This window comes from Mus musculus, chromosome 3 (assembly GCF_000001635.26).
Source record: "Mus musculus strain C57BL/6J chromosome 3, GRCm38.p6 C57BL/6J".
Classification (NCBI taxonomy): Eukaryota; Metazoa; Chordata; class Mammalia; order Rodentia; family Muridae; genus Mus; species Mus musculus.
Window position 1 is genome coordinate 90,449,852 of NC_000069.6, and position 16,533 is coordinate 90,466,384.

The following is a 16,533-nucleotide window of genomic DNA, read 5'->3' on the forward strand; positions in this document are numbered from 1 at the left end:
TGAGGTACCCAGAGTTCCAAGCACCCTAGGGAAGCATTCTATCCATTGAACTACATCCCAATCCCTTTATTTGACTTTTTTGAGAAAAAGTTTCAGGCTGGCTTGGAATGTAGCCCAGGGTAGCCTTACAGCAGTCCTCCTGACTCAGCCTCCAAAATATTGAGATTACAGGTGTGAGCCAACATCTCAAAACATTGTTTTTTGTTTGTTTGTTTGTTTGTTTTGAGGTAACTGCCCAGGATGGACTTGAACTAATTTTGTAACCCAGGATGGCCTTGAACCTTTGGTGTTCCTGTATCAGTTTCAGTTAGTGGCTGGGATTATAGGCCTCCCTCTTTTTGCTTTAATTTTTAACAAGGCCAGTATCAACAGACACAACCCATATAAACGAAAGTTTGTTGGGACTCTTTAAAATTTTTAGCTCTTGGGAATTCTGTGGTCTCTTCAATTAAAATTGTAAACTTAGCTGGGGGCCGGGGGTAGTACATGCCTTTAATCCCAGCACTAGGTAGGCAGATCTCTGTGAGTTCCAGGTCAGCCTGACCTACAGAGTGAGTTCCAAGACAGCCAGGTCTACACACGAGAAACCCTATCCCAGAGAGAGAGAAAAAAAGCCTAAAATTAGTAACAACAACAACAACAAAGAAACAAAGTTGAAGGTAACTCTTTTGGAAGTAGAGGGAAGAGAAAGAACATGATTGTTTCCCAGAAATCCCCTCTCTCCCAAGAAGAGACTGTGTCACAGGAATAAAGACTTTAATGGGTTTTGCTCATAGGAGAAGCAAGGCAACCCCATGCCTCTCTTCTCCTCAGTGCACTGTGTGGGAAGGGAAGTCGGTGGGGCAGGTGGTGGACTGGGAGTGAGGGGAGTATTTGTGACACAGGACTGCCTGCCTCCTGCAAACCCCGAGAATCTCTTTTCTCTTTCCTTCAGGTGGCAATTTCCCTCCCTCTAAGTCACAGTGGAGCTAAGTTGAGGGCGGCAGAAGGAATCACTGTCTGCTAGGCAGCTGAGTGGGGGGGCGGGGGGGGGGCGGGGCATGTGCTACGGGAGTGACTGGGTATTTCAGTCAGCCCTATAAACTTAGGAGTCCCCCTCCAGTCCCCACCATCTCCATCCTCTCTCAGAGGTCACATCTGATGACTGCGCTGGTTAGGTCCCTAATCTTTCCACAGTGGCTGAGCTGCTGTGGGAGAGGCGGAAGTTGGACACCCGTGTCATTGCTGGCACAGGGAGGGGAGGTGACAAGGAATAGCAGGGCAGTAGGTCAGCCTCGAGTGCTGCATCCCCGCTCCCCGAGGAGCCAATAGGTTCGAACCTTGCCTTTGCCCTGGAGAAAATAAAAAGAGGAGGTTGGTTAGGGAACAGCACACCTACTGGCCCAAATCACTGGAGGAATTTAAGTTACGGGAGTGGCCGGGAGATCCTCCGGGATCTAAGTGTCCTTCTCTACCTTCATTTCCACGTCACCTCGGAGCTCCAGCTCAAAACCATCGAACTCTTCCAGCACAGCCTTGGTCTCCGAAGACAAGTGGATCCTGAGGGCTGGAGAGAGCAGGGGAGGAAGGTGAGGAGCACGCCAGGGGTGGGAGCAGCAGGGGACAAGCAGATGCATGATGGGAACACAGGATGCATGGCGGGATGCATGGCTGGCACTTGCTTCCTTTAGCTCAGGAAGTCCCAGACGATCCTACATAACACACACATACATTTACCACACACACGCTTGTGTTTTCCACAAGAGCAGGAAGAGCTCTGAACTGCTGAGCTGTCACTCTGGCCCATCCAAGCCCTGTTTGCCTCTCTTTTGAAGAGCTCATGTTATCTAAACTGACTTTGACCTCCTGACCTTCCTGCCTCCATGTGCAGCAGTCTGGTTTCTGTGCGGTAGGTAGGGGATTGAACCCAGGGCTTTCTGCCTGCTGGGCGTGCACTCTCTGGAGTGAGTCATCTTCTCAGCTCAATGGACACTTTTTAAGCCATCAATTGCCAGATGAGACTCAATACGGGAAGGGATTACAGAGTGTCTTTTTGACTGTGGAAAAACACTATGACACAGAATTGCTTTTGAGACTTACCCAGCTCCCGAGGGGGCGTACAGCACTGGTTAGGAACCCACACTGCAGATGCTGCTCCAACTCAGTATGGAGTTCAGCTTGGACTAACTCAGATAACTAAAATAAATGTTGTCTCCCTAGTCTGTCAAAGGTCTACAACGACAGTGCTCATTTCAAAAGGGTGGGTGCTGTCTGTGGCTTTAACTCCACTCTCATTCGTCTGAGGTAGACTTCAAGCACCTCAAATAAGCAAGTAAAGCACTCACAAAGTACTAAATGCAGAGTGGCACACAGGAAACACTATGTAAGTTGTTGGGATCAGTTAGTTGCCTCTACTGTGTGCGTGTGTGTTAGTATGCATGCATGTATGCATGTGTACATGCCTGGAGGCAGAGTTGTGAATTTTGAGTGTCTTTCCGTCACTTTCCAGTTTACTGTTAGACCCTGGCTCTCGCTGAGCCTGGGCTTACTATGGAACTCCCTGTTTGGGCTAGCCTTGACTAGCCGGTGAACTCCAGGAATCTGCCTGCAGACCTGTTCTCTGCATGTCCCTCCCTGCAGCACTGGGGTTACATGGCTCTATGCCCAACTGGAGAGTCAAATGCAAGTCCTCATCCTTGAATAGCATTTTACGCAGTGAGCCATCTCTCTAGACACTCCACCTTACCAGCACACACACCTTTTTGTGAAACAGTTTCATCTGGCCAAGGCTAACCTGAAACTTGGAATCCTAGTGCCCCAGCCTCCCAAGTGCTGGGATTACAGGAATGTACCATCTGCGTGGATCAGTATTCTCTTGTTATGGCTGAAGAATTGAAATCTAGGGCAGGTCTGCCCAAGCTGTCCCATTGAGGACCCGTTGTTCCCACTAAAGCCACTCTCACTCTGACCTGTGTCTTCGTGGTATCCCTTATTGCTGACCCACTTTTGAGAAGGTATTCTGTGAAGACTCATCTCTGAGAGACGTTCTTTCCTACCAGTCAGCCCCAAACATAGGTGCAAAGGATATCAGCTGAACCGCACTTCTTTGGGCTTTTAGGGCTGGCTTCTTACCAACAGGCTCTGGTGAGGGTCATATGGCCTTCTCAGCCTGATACTCGGTAGCTGCTTAGTAACTATTGACTTTACTGAATGTATCAAATATAGCAGGGAGCTGTCTATAATTCTAGCACTTGGGCAGTTAGAGTGAAAAGACAGGTCAGCCTGTCTGTCTCCACCGGTGTGTGTGTGTGTGTGTGTGTGTGTGTGTGTGTGTGTGTGTGTGTGTGTGTGTGTGTGGGGTGGTGGTGGTGGTGGTGGTGGTGGTGACAAAGGTGGTCAATCCTAGCACTCAGGAGGCAGAGGCAGGCAGATCTCTGTGAGTTTGAGACCAGACTGGTCTACAAATCAAGTCCAGGACAGCCAGGGCTTCTTGCTGCTTGTTTTTGGTTTGGATTAAAGGCTTGCGCCACCACACCCAACCTTGCTGGTTGTTTTACAAGCAAAACAAGAGACAGACAGAGAGAGAGAGAGAGAGAGAGAGAGAGAGAGAGAGAGAGAGAACCACATACACAAAAATAGAGGAAACAGGGGGCAAGATCAAGGGAGGGGTGGAAACAAGCATTTATTAGATGCCTACTGCCTACCCAAAGAATTGTGCTAGATCTTTTACAATTCTGAAACAGGGTTACTGTTGTATGGAGGAGCTGAGGCCCAGAAATGATAAATGACAGTTAGTTACATGCTTGGCATTTTATATTGTATTCTTATTATTTTTTAAAAAGATTTATTTATTTTATGTGAGTTCACTGTAGCTGTCTTCAGACAACCCAGAAGAGGGCATCAGATCCCATTACAGATGGTTGTGAACCACCATGTGGTTGATGGAAATTGAACTCAGGACCTATGGAAGAGCAGTCAGTGCTCTTAACCACTGAGCCATCTCTTCAGCCCCTTCTCTCATAATTAAAAAAAATTTTTTATTACCATTACTTATTTATTGTGAGTGGGGGAGGACATTTTCAGACTTGGGGGGATCATTTGTTTTTTGTTTTGTTTCACAAGACAGGGTATCATTATATAGCTCTTGCTGTCCTGGAACTCACTCTGTAGACCAGGCTGGTTTCGAACTTTGAAATATACCTGCCTCTGCCTCCTTAGTGCTGAGACTAAAAATGTGCATGCTAAAGTTTTTAAAAATAAAATTTAAAGTAATGTTTATCCATTTTTGTATGTGTACATACATTCATGTGGGTATGTGTTGAAGTCAGAGGACAACTTGTGGAATCCAATCTCCCCTGGAACCGTATGGGTCTCAGGGGTCAATCTCAGGTCACCAGGCTTGGCCAGCAAGCACCTTAATCCAGTGAGCCACCTCACCAGCAAAACACCTATCTTTGTGGGTGCATGAGTACATTAAACAAACAATTAATAATAATAATAATATTATTATTATTATTAAATAGACTTTGTTTCCCAAGCTGGTAGCTTAGGCCTGTTATCCCAGGTACTTGGAGACAACATCAGGAAAATTATAAGTTCAAGGCCAGCTTGAGTTGCTTAATGAGATCCACATTAAAATAAAGAATATAAATATCTTATATCACATACCTCAGTGTTAGGCCACTTGTTAAAGTCTCTTAAAAAAATTGTGTTAGAGTGCTTTGCTCAGATGTAAGCTAAAGAAAATGCTTTGAGAACACTTCTGTAGCTAACTAAGCTTTGGGGCTAAGGTGGGCTTAGTGCGTTTTCAACCCCATGTGTCACACACACACACCAATTGTCTTGATTTACAATGTGGTAGATACATGTATAGGGAAATGAGGGCAGGCAGAGAGAAGGCAGGAGCTAGCTGAGGAACTAGGTAGATAGAAGCAGCCGGATGTACTAAGTAGTCACCCTTCTCATTCCCTCAGGAGGGCCATCCTACCTTCCCCATTAGACTCCATTCTTGAAGCTGTGTTGACTGTGTCTCCAAAGAGGCAGTATCGGGGCATCTTTAGCCCTACCACACCAGCACACACGGGACCTGGGAGGGGAAAAGAAAGGAACAGAGTCCAGGGAAGTCAGAGGAGGTGAGCACCCCAGAAGAGGTAGGAGTTGGGATATGTGGTCCCAGGGTGTGTGGAGAGAGACAGGGGATAAAGGTTTAGTCTCGGACTTGTTTCTGAGTTTCAGCCTCCGGAGGCCTTCCGTGGTCAGACCTGTGTGAATTCCAATGCGCAAGCGCAGCTGTTCCTGGGGCCTATGGCGGATGCGGAAGGAGCGTACAGCATCGAGCAGTGCAAGTGCCATTCGGGCTACCTCTCGGGCATGGAGCTGTCCATTCCTCACTGGGAGCCCTGATACCACCATGTAAGCATCACCAATGGTCTCTACCTGTGGGGCGGGGGAGAATAAAGGACAAGCTTTGCCTGCGTTACCCGCCTACATTCTGTGCCTATCAACTGGCCTGTCAATGTACTCAGCCTCAGCCCGTTTCTCTGTCTGTTCCTGGGTTCCCCCCACCCCTGTGTGTTTCTGCCCATGTTCTTGGTCTTTGTTTTCTCCTCCTCCTCCTCTTCCTTCTTCTCCTTTGTTTTTTCAAGACAGAGTTTCTTTGAGTGTAGCTATGGGGTCCTGTCCTGAAACTTGCTCAGGCTGGCCTCAAACTCATAGATTTCCCTGCATCTATCTTCAAGTGGTAGGATTAAAGGTGTGCACCACCATGCCTGGCCTTTTTTGTTTTGTTTTGTTTGTTTCAGAGGATCCCTCTGAACATTTTCTGACTGTCCATGTCTGCCTGTCTTTCTTGTCTCTACTCATAACCTCACCTTGTACACATCAAAGTTGTCTATGACAGCATCAAAACAGGTGTACAGATCATTGAGCAGGGTGACCACCTGGAAGGCAAAGGAAGCCAAGAGAAATGGTGAATGAGGGCTCCCACCAGGGACAAGTGGAGAGTACTAACCAGGTGGCCAAGCTGACCTACCTGGCCTGTTGCCTGTGGCTGAACCCCGGCTTACCTGCATGGGTGTGCTCTCTGCTGAAAGAGCTGTAAAGCCCACGATATCACTGAAATAGATAGTAACACTATCAAATGCCTCAGCCTGGACTGTCTCGCCTCTCTTCAGCTGCTCAGCCACAGAGCTGAGGGGAGAGGGCAGGTAGAGACCAAGAGGTGAGATGGGATGGGGACAGGGCTATACGTTTGTGTGTGTGTGTGTGTGTGTGTGTGTGTGTGTGTGTGTGCGCGCGCGCGCGCGCGCGCGCGTGCAGAGTTTAGAACTCACTGAGGCAGAATCTGGTAAAGCAGGGCCTCAGCTTTGCGCTTCTCCTCCAGATAAGCCTGTGTTCTCTCCTCTACCAGTTCCTCCAGGTTGTTGGCGTACTGTTCCATGCGTGACAGCAGGTTGTCCAGGATGTTGCTGCTGTTCTCCCTGAGGGCCATGGGTTACAGGGGCGGGGGGCGGGGGGAGCAGATGAGATGAGATGGGATGACTGGTTCTTCCTGGCAGTGCCCACATTATTCAGGCACTCACCATGCCTGCCCCACCCTTAAAGACAGGGTCTCTCTAGGTAGCCATAGCTGGATCTATTCACATTATCAGGGGTTTTAGGTGAAAAGAACAACTGGCCTTGAACCCACAGACATCTACCTGCTTCTCTGACCAGCTGGAGTTCTTACTTATTCTTATTGAACACAAGTGAGTTTGAAGGAGGTGGGGAGGGAGAGAAGCAGGGTGAGCTGAGGATAGTGACAGGCAGCAGAGAGACATGAGTGGGAGAACTAGCCGGTGGGCATACTGGAAAAAAGAGATGGAAGTCTGGGGGTTAGTACAGGGCCGTGGGCAGGAAAGGGTGTGGGGTATCAATGTTGGCAGAGGAAGGAGTAGTGAATGGTAAGGAGCTGTTGGGACAGCCAAGTCATCCAGCTATGCAGATGCCTTTGAGGCTGTGGTGGCTTCTGTGGGCTGCCACTGTAGAAGAAGATTTAAGTGTGGGATTTACAGTGGTTGTAGTGGGAGAGACCACTAACTTGTTGAACTTGCGCAGCGCCAGGCGGATCTGTTGAAAGGGTGGCCGCTCCTGAGGATCCTCTGCCCAGCACCTCTGCATCAGCTGCCCCAGTTCCTCCAGGTGGCTCTGCAGATCCATGGAAGGTCGGAATGGGGGCTGCTCGCCCCGAGTCACACGCTCAATGATCTCTGTGTGGAAGGGGCACGCACTGAAGAGCGGCAAGCCTAGCTGGGCAACCAGCTGGGATAGACCTGTCTAGGTGGGACAAGTCCAGACCAGAGCACAGAGTGGACTGGTCACTAGCAGCCACAGAGCAAAGGATAGTGGCTGACTCCCCACTCCAGAAGGAATGGTAGGGGTGTTTGGAGAGGTTCCCTCTCTGGTGGTAGATTCATCAAGATTGGCTGGGGTATAGGCCAAGTGATCCTCACCTTTTGGGCTGAGGTCCAAACCTTCCACATAGAAGACCCCACTTCTTAGGGCAATTTCCTGAAGGATGATACCAAAACTGTAGACATCCCCAGCTTGGGAGCCACGGGCAGGTGGGGAAGCCATTCGCAGGAGCTCAGGTGCAGTCCACAGTTTTTCTGTGGATCAGAGGTTGGGAGTCATAGAAGGGATAAGGGACTTTACATTATGATGGGAAAAAGAAAAACTAGCAAATGAATATTATATTTCATGGGTAATAAATGCTATAATAAAAGTAAGACAGGGGTGGGGGCCTGGAAAAATAGCTCAGTGGTTAAGAACACTGACTGCTCTTCTAGAGGTCCTGAGTTCAATTCCCAGCAACCACATGGTGGCTCACGATCATCTGTAATGAGATCTGATGCCCTCCTCTGCTGTGTCTGAAGAGAGCAATGATGTATTCCTATGCAGGAAATAAATAAATAAATATTTAAATGAAAAAAAAGTAAGACAGGATGGTGTGATAATCTGAGAAGGCTGCGAAAATAAGCTGTCATATGGTTTAAGATAATCAGGGATCAAGGGTGTAGCTAGGACTCCTGTGCACACGGCACAGTGCTGAGAACCAGTGACCACTTGGTCTGACCTCCTTTTTAACCAATGAAGATTGAGCCTGCAGATGAGAGGTATACCCAAGTCATGCAGAGGTTAGGCCTCAGTTTCCCTTCTGAGCTGTGTTGGCAGCAGAGGCCTAGGGTCAAGAGTCAGACTTACTGGCAAAGAGGGTGTGTCCTTGCTCTGGCTCCGGGTCTCTGAAGCTCTCGAGCCCATAGTCTGTGATCTTTAACACAAAACGTCCATCTACCACGCAGTTGGATGACTTGAGGTTCCCATGGGAACCAATGGCCCCGTTGTGTAGAAAGAGCATTCCCTGGAATATTTAGGAAGGCGAGAGGGCTCGGGTTCGTGACTTCCAACCATGCCCAGCCCTTGCCTGGCATCCAGTGAGCTCCTCTGGACTCACCTTGACAATGTCATTGGTGAGTGAGTACCGAAACATCCAGTCCAGGGTAATACTCTCATTCTCTAGAATGTCCTGCTGGGGCAGCAAGAGTCAGACCCCCCTGGGAGTAGGAGGAGGGTACAAGGGAGCTACTGGCGTAAGCTTGGACACTTGGATTTGCTGTAGTGCCATGCCCGCCCCCAACTCCCATTTACAGAGAGGCCAAGAATGGCCAGAAAGAGGAAGCTTATCTGGGCTCATGTGATCAATGGGGTAAGAGCCAGGGCTGGAACCCCGGGCTTCTCGACACACTCCCTCTTGTCCCGCTCACCTGTAGGCTCCCACGGGGACAGTACTCTGTGAGGATACAGATGTTGGGAGGGTCGGTACAAGCTCCCACAAATCTGGTCAAGTGCTCATTCTGCACATCCCGCATCTGCAAGTGGGGGCAGCATCAAGGCCTGGCAGAGGCTTCATACCTCACCAAGTCATGTGTTGATTAACATTCTTTCTCAGCATCTGCTCCCTAACCCCTTGATTTCCTGGCTGTACCTATGAGGACAACCCGTCTGGACCCTGGAGGACCCAGTGATCTCTCATGACTGATCTCCTTTTTCCTACCCACAAGACTCAAGGGCCCATCCCAGATGTATAGATCCTTCCATAATCAAGTTCTGTTGGCCGACTCTCTTGGGAGTACCCATGGGGCCCTTCCCAAGCCACAGCCTTGTTCCCCTAAATTACATGTTTAAGTTCAAACAGGACTTTTCGTGTCAACTCAATGCGTTTCCGGTTCACACGTTTCACAGCCACGAGGTTGCCCTGAGCAAGAAATGGAAACTTATTATTCAGGAGATGACCTGAGACTCCCATCTGCTTCTGAAACCCATCCATGACCCCAGCTCTCTACCTGCTTCTAAAAGCCCACCCCTGCCCTGGGACCACCCCTGTCCCCTGGCAGCCCACCTCAGAACCATCTCTTAGTCCTCAGAGCACACTCTACAATCTTGCCCCAGACCTACCTTATAGTATGCTGTCTTGGCAAAGACTTGGAACTGGCCCTCCGTGGTTAGCAGGGAGCCATAATTGGAGCCTCGCTACAGAGATGAACAATAGTCATCTATTGGTCAGCCCAGAGGTCATTCTGCATCCTGGAAGTTCTAGATTCAATCACACTGCCCCTTATCTGTTTACCCTGCAGAGAGAGGCTCTCACTCTTTAGCTCAGGCTGCCCTGGAACTTGTAGTAATGATTGCAGGTGTAAGCTACCCATGCCAGCTCCCACCCGCCTTTGTGTAGTGTATTAGACTCATACCTGCGTGCTTACTTAGACTATGTCATTTGACCTTTGAGAGGGCCTTGTTACAGAGGCTGTAACTGCAACCCTCACTTAAGACAATGTCAGAGTGAGCAAGTGAAGGCAGAGCTGGGGGTTAGCCTGTTCTTTTGTTTGGCTCTGGTTTTATGAGAGACGGATGGGCTAGCCTCAGACTTACAGCAAGATCTTCCTATCTTAACCACCCAAGTCCTGGGTCCGGGTGAGTCACCTCATCTAGAAGCTTCCGCTAACTCATCAGCCATTGCTCTTGGCACTCAGCTATCCCCATCCTCCAGAGACAGCAGTGTCCTCACCCCACTCAGGGTCAGCCGACTGCCAGCGCTCCGAAGGTGCCTCTCCAGGCTGCTGGGCTGCAAGTCCTCCCAGCGCACCCGCCACAACTCTGAGACCAGCTCCTTTTCCAGCTGCATCTTCCTGGAATGTGAAGCCTGCATCTGAGCCCCGAGCCCTGGTGGGGTGCTCCTCAGCCCTCAGAGCCCCAGGACACCCCACATGCTAAGGGATGCTTGAAGGAATCCTGTTCTCAGAGCTGAGAGCTGGGGCTTGGAGCCTGAGGGAAATTCTAACTCACAGGGGATCTTACCCGACAGGGAGAAGTCACCTCAGTTCCTTCCTTTGGAAACTGGAGGCCTCTGTATCTTTTTTTTTTTTTTTAAATAAGACAGACATCTCACTATGTAGCCTGGGTTGTCCTGGAGCTCACTATGTAGACCAAGCTGGCCTTGAACTCACAGAGATCCACCTCTCTCTACCACCCGAGTGCCGGAGTAAAGCTATGCACACCACACCCAGCTTCTACTTCATCCTTAATTATTACAGGATGCAGTGTCCTGAGTGTGGAAGTGCCTGGCACACATGCTCAGTCAGCACTGCTCTCTTCCCCCCTCTTTCCTGTTTCCTTATCCTGCTCTGTACTTTCATTTCCCCATGCACCAGAGGCCAGGAGTGGGCTCGCTCACCTTCTTTTAGCGTCAGCACCTAGCTCTCAGCTGAATTGTCATCCAGAACCAACTCCTTTAGTTGAAGTCAGTAGCTGAAGTTTGTTTGTTTTTCGTTTTTTGAGACAGGGTTTCTCTGTGTAGCCCTGGCTGTCCATACTATCTATAGACTAGGCTAGTCTTGAACTCACCGATTCATCTGCATCTGCCTCCTGAGTGCTGGGATTAAAGGCCTGCACCACCACTGCCCAGCTACCTGAAGGTTTTGAACTACTGCTCTCTATCTGGTCCCAGCAAAGGATGCTAGTCCCACATCAGCATCCGCTCTGCTCTGAAATCACTTCCCAGCTACTTTATGGCTTTAACTGATCCATGCTTTCCAGACTCCAATCTGGAGCTTCTGCCTCCTCACGGAGGAAATGAAAGAAGTATTCTTCCCCCCATTGGGTTTCCTCCCAGGCCTCCTCTCCTCCTGCTCCCTTCTCACCTAGCACCCCTGTGCCTTAACTTACCTGTATATGAAGAAAGACACGATCAGAAAGCTAACCAGAGAGAGGCTGCCCACCAAAGCCAGAACCTCCAGTGTGGAAAAGTGGTCTGTGGGGAGAGTCCAAGTTGTAGAAGAGAGACTGGGGTTAGACATTAGGAAGGAGGAGTCATCTAGTAGTCAGTTGACTGATATGATAAAGGAAGGGCAGTCAAGTCCGGAGCCAAGAAGCCTCTGTTTAACTCCCCTGGGGAGGAGGCAGTGGCTCCACATAGGATTCTGGAATCATGGGCCTGTCACCTTGGTTGCAGGCTGGGTCCTCATTGTCAAAGCCACATTTAGGGATGTCAGGAGGTGGGTATCCCAGAGGCCAGTATAATCTGTGTTCTGACACAGCCATCAGCTCCTGGGAAGTACCATTAAAGTTCAGGACAACCTGAGGGAGAACGGGGGAGGTGGGAGGTAAGTGCCTGTAGCCTCCTGTACCATCCTGCCTCCTGCTTGCCCGTCTACTTCCAGGACCCTCATCTGGGCTACCAAGTACTCACTAGGTTCCTGCTGTGACTATCCATGAGTCTTCAAACCCATGCCCATGGCATTATGGGGCAAAACCCTTGAACACTCAAAGGCTTTGCAGCAAAACACCCATAGGGAACCCCATTGGAAATCCCTTTATTCAAGAAGTTGGAATTGGTTGCAAGACAGAAATAATTCCAGGCCTAATCCCTATATGTCCCCTCCGGAAGGCCTTCACTGGTAGATTTGAATCTTGGTGGCTTTGACCCCTGTCCCTTCCTGTCCTTGCTACATTTACACAGCTGTACACATGCATTCTGCTAGGATAGGGTCCCACCTGTCTTAGGAACTCAAGAGACTGACTCTATATTCCTTCTTCAGACCTGGGGTTCTGTGAGGGAGGAAGTCTGTGCATCTCATCATTTTGCTCCCAGACTGAGGAGTTCAGCCTGCCCTATTTAGTATCTCATAGCTGTCCAAAGAATAAGCAGATACCGGGAGGGGCTGTGGGGTGGACTGTGGGGTTAGGAGAATGAGTCACCATTCTTGCTAGGCATTGTCTCCTTGGTGTAGGTGTGAACTTACCCTGAAGGCACCTGTCTCGGGGTCCATATCCCAGAGGGAGAAATCAGTGTCCCGATCTCCATTTCTATCAATTTTCAGGTATCCTGTCACACCTAGGGCCATAGGGGGGTGAAGGCTGTGTTTTGAAATAATGGAGGCTCAGAGATGCCTCACTTCATCCCACCCCCTCCTCCATCCCTCCGCCCCGATTTCCAGAGATGTAGACACTAGTGTGGATGTCTGCACGGTGGTGAAAAGGACAACTGTGCATGCATGCAGACTCAGCATGCAGAATTTTTATGAAACTTAGGAGACAGAGCTGGGTAACAGGCTTCTTCTCCTGCTGGGACAACCGGGGGGAGGGGGCTCCGATCTCACCTCCAGCCCCAAAGCAGCCCATTCCACTTAATTCTAGGCCCTGACCTTGGAAGCTTCGGTTCCACATCCGCTGAGTGATGTTCTCTCCATCAGTGACAGTGCCCCCCTGTGCCAGAGTCTCTGTCACTGCCTGGACATAGAGCAGGAGCCCGTCATGGAAGGATGCTGGGATGATATTTTTCTGTAGAAGCAAGCAGAGCTCAGGCAGGGCAGATAGATAAAGGGCTCAGAGTGACAAAGTGCAGCGCTGTGGGCAGGGAACTGGGTTGAGGGGGGCGGTAGTGAGAGCTTGTAAGGAGATAGAGAAAACAACCATAGTCCACACAGATACTTTGTACCTCTAATTCTCCCGACTCTGAGCCATGCTAGGCAGATAGGGCAGGATATGCCACATGCATTTCCCTGAGGAGGACTTTAGGTTCAAGGGTTAATTTTGCCACTGCTCCCCCTCCACCGTCAGGAGAGATACAGATAATAGGCAGGGAGAAAGGGGAGACTGGATGCTGGGATGCCTGAGAGAGCAGGCTAGAGTAACAGAGAGCCATGAATTAGGGTCTGGAGAGGCGCACTGGAGGAGCCTAGGACCCTCCCTCTGCCCTCCCACCCCCCTACCAGGCCATCCTCCATGGTGAAGTTGAATTTCTTGTCAGCCAAGAGTTTTAGCTGCTTCAGGAATTCCAAGTACTCAGGATTATCGGGTTCTTTGTAAGTAATAATTTTGGCAGCCTAAGGAAGGAATCATTGAAAAGAGGAATGGTAGGAGCTGACTCCAGTCCTTCCTGTATCCTGGAGTCATCTGGGGTCCCATCTCCCAGACCAGCCTGTTTAGGTTGGGATCAAGTTGAATGGCAGAAGCAAGAGAATCTTTGAGTTTGAGGCCAGCCTGGTCTGGATAGGTTCCAGAACAACCAGGAAAACACAGAGAGATTCTGACTCAAACAAAACAAAACAACAACAAAACAAACAAAAAACAAAATAAATAATAAATGAGACAAAGATCGAATGGAGCCCTGTGTCCTGCATGAGACGGCCCCTGTGCTTGAGCAAAAGGATTCAAGCGCTGTCTGGTCCATGGGTCTTCAGTATCCTCCTGCTTCAGGCCTATGAAATTATCTGTTTAGCCTCCGGACTCTGAAGTCCCTAAATCTCATGAAGTGCATGGTTCAGCTCTAAGACTATCAAAAACCCGTTTTCTGGAATTATTTCAGATACATAGGGGCAAAGTGCCCAGAAATGATGTTTCAATAGCTCAGAGTCCTACACCTGGGCTCCAAATCTCAGCACTCACCTGAAAGGCCTGGCGGGCTCTCCTATCCTGCCCATCGTCTCTTTCCCAGGGCTTCCTGGGAACAGGGCCCTGAGCACCCTGAAGGCTTTGCCCAAACACATCCAGGTGGAAGAAAACATAGTCCTCCCCAGTCAGGCCAGCATCCAGGGCCAAAAGCATCAGATTCCTGAAGGCATCCGGAGAACTGCAGATGTAGATAACTGAAGGAAAAGGAGGAAGAAGAGGGGAAGGCAGAGGAGGGGAAAGAGAGAGGAGAGAGAAAAAGGGGAGGGAGAGAGAGAGAGAGAGAGAGAGAGAGAGAACCACATGAATGAACACACAACACACAAAGTACTACAAAGGAGGGAATTCTGATTTGTAGTCTCTAAAGGATAGCAACTCCTGGCTCAGTCTTGGGCCTTGTCAAGAGAATGTGAAAGGTGGGAGAAGGAGGTATGAGGGATAGGAAGAGAGAGGAATGGGAGGAAGAAAGAGAAGGTGGGGCAAGGTGTGTGTGTGTGTGTGTGTGTGTGTGTGTGTGTGTGTATGTGTGTCTGTACATCTGTGTGAGTGTGTGTGTGTGTGTGTGTGGGGGGAGACGAGGACCAAGACTGCAGGAAGAATCAGAGAATAACCAGCCAGAGAAGGGACATGAGAGCTCGAGAGCTCATGTGGGAGCAATAGAAGTAACTGGAGGAAGAACGTGGTAAGTTAGAGGGAAAACAGCACGGAGAAGAGCCAGGAAGCTGAGGGCGCAGTAGAACTAGGCCCTTCAGCGCTTAAGTCAAGAAAGTCCGCAGCAGGAAGGTCACGGGAGACAGGAGGGGAGGGGGAGAGGGAAGGAATGCAAACCCGGCGCAGAGAGAAAGAACTAGAAACTCTGAGGTAGGAGTTGGGCAAGACTCTAAGAGGAGGAAGCCTGGCCCCCAGAGGCGGAATGCCAGGCTGTGGACTGGCCGGAGATCAGGCCGCGCGAGCCAGCCGTCTGGTGGGTGCCAGCCTCACCTCTGCCCTTGCGCTGCACGGTCCGCAGTAGCTTGGTGTAGTGGTCCGGGTCGCCCTCGACGAACTCCTGGTGATTTACTGTGATGTTGAGTCGCTCACGCACCCGCATGTACAGCCCCTCCACTATGAAGAAGCACGGCCGGTCGTCGCCCAGCCGATCTGCATAGAGCACAAGCGCCTGGTGCTCCCAGCCCAGCCGTCGATGCAGCGCCGTCACGAAGTCGCCCAGCTTGACATGGCTGGGTCCTGTGCGGGTGGTTAACGCGTACTCATCCTTCACCCCGATGCCCAGAGCCGGGGCGCCAGCCGTCAGCAGCGGCACCCGCCAGTGCGCGGTGAAGCGTCCCACCGGGGCAGCAGAGTATACGCAGCCGGGGCCCAGGAACACCGCGGGGCTGTGCTCCCACTTGAGATCCACCGCGGCCAGCGGTGCAGCGGTGTCGGAGCAGACGCCCGCCGCGTTCTCGCTGCTGCCCAGCACCATACGGACCGTCCAACCCGGCAGCAAGTCCGGCCGAGCCTTCACCCTCCCGAGAGCCAGTTCCACCGCCGGCCCTACACGCGCCCAAGACCACGGGTACGAGGTGTTGGTCAGCGGCAGCACCACGGCCACGGTCAGGTCGCTCGCGTGGCCGCTTCGGAGCAGCAGCAGCGGCGGTAGCAGCAGCAGCGCCCTTAGGCGCGGACGGACGCGTCGGGAACCCGGCATGGCCTCAGCGAGCGCAGCGACGGAGCAGCGCTGTCACCATGGTCTGATCGCCGTCCTCGGGCTCAGAGGCGAGGGTCGGGAGTCAAGAGCGCCCGAGCCGTAGCGAGGGAGGGGGCTGGGTTGAAGCCGCAGCGGCGAGAGCAAGCTGCCTGCCGAGGCTGCGACTGTCCCGCCGTCGAGCAGGAGCGCGGAATTGGGAGCGTCCGAGAGCGGAGGGTGCTTTAGAGCAGGTGAGAGCGAGCGCAGCACCCGAAGGGAGTCCGTGGAGAGCGAGAGAACGAGAGGGCGATCTAAGAAGAGCGAGGGGAGCGGGTGCGCCAGCGAGGAAAGGGGAGTGTGCGCTCGCGCTTGCCCCAGGAGTATGCCAGAAGGGGCGTCCGGCTGGCCCAAGTCTCCGGCCGTTCCGGAGGCGGGCGGGGGCGGGGTGGGGGGGGGGTGGGGGGGACGGGACCACAAGGTCCCGAGCCAGGCAGCGAATCCTCCCCTCCCAGATTCGGCGACAAGAGAGCCGGGGGAGCCAATCCCGGTCCTTTAACTCCTTCCTCCCAGCCCTGACTATGGCTGGTTCCCACCCTCGCGTGCGCCAGTTATTGCTGACCCTCTTCCCGCCGCGCTGTCCCTGCGCAAGGTTTCCCTCCCTTGGCAGCACCCGCGGGCGGGGCGCCTAGGCCGCGGGGGAACCAGGACTGAGGAAGGGTGTGAGGAAGCTGCCCCCCCTCGCCCCCTCCTATACCCCCCTTTTCTACCTGGCTCCTAGGGAAGAGGAAAGTAGAGGTTTGTTTGGATCTTGGCCGGGAAAGGTGTGTGTGGCTATAGGAGTTTGGGAGGGTTTCTGGAAAAGGCAATCAAGTAGAGGCGAGCCAGAGTCCGGGTTACCCAGT

General features: G+C 51.5%; 1 protein-coding gene across 3 annotated transcripts; it reads right to left on the minus strand.

The window, feature by feature from the left end:
* Positions 1–739: 739 nt before the first annotated feature.
* Positions 740–16,077, minus strand: Npr1 (natriuretic peptide receptor 1). Of its 3 annotated transcripts, none has more exons than XR_375494.2 (22): positions 14,944–16,077; positions 13,960–14,159; positions 13,284–13,397; positions 12,717–12,852; positions 12,315–12,406; positions 11,514–11,649; positions 11,239–11,323; positions 10,082–10,202; positions 9,472–9,546; positions 9,194–9,271; positions 8,781–8,885; positions 8,471–8,570; positions 8,221–8,377; positions 7,470–7,625; positions 7,058–7,226; positions 6,312–6,458; positions 6,045–6,168; positions 5,850–5,918; positions 5,241–5,415; positions 4,967–5,065; positions 1,455–1,546; positions 740–1,331 (listed from the first exon to the last, which is right to left on the minus strand). XR_375494.2 is itself a non-coding variant. In NM_008727.5 (22 exons), exons 1-22 carry the CDS (start codon positions 15,650–15,652, stop codon positions 1,269–1,271), a joined length of 3,174 nt encoding a protein of 1,057 aa, NP_032753.5. In that variant the 5' UTR covers positions 15,653–16,015; the 3' UTR covers positions 741–1,268. The 3 variants fall into 3 exon arrangements, 2 of the variants coding, with proteins under 2 accessions (NP_032753.5, XP_006501177.1); NM_008727.5 differs by having other exon boundaries at positions 741–1,331; positions 8,471–8,542; positions 14,944–16,015; XM_006501114.1 differs by lacking the exons at positions 740–1,331; positions 1,455–1,546; positions 4,967–5,065; ... (9 more) ...; positions 9,194–9,271; positions 9,472–9,546 and adding an exon at positions 9,553–9,644.
* Between the last annotated feature and the right edge of the window lie 456 nt (positions 16,078–16,533).

What these genes read in the sequence shown, in the direction of transcription:
- Npr1 (NM_008727.5), bottom strand. Translation starts at nt 15,652, where the DNA reads ATGCCGGGTTCCCGACGCGTCCGTCCGCGCCTAAGGGCGCTGCTGCTG. An exon ending in GCGCTGCGCAAGTTCAACAA is followed by an intron (nt 6,459 to 7,057) that starts GTTAGTGGTCTC and finishes CATGGCCCTCAG; the next exon opens with GGAGAACAGCAGCAACATCC. An exon ending in CAGAGAGCACACCCATGCAG is followed by an intron (nt 5,919 to 6,044) that starts GTAAGCCGGGGT and finishes TTTGCCTTCCAG; the next exon opens with GTGGTCACCCTGCTCAATGA.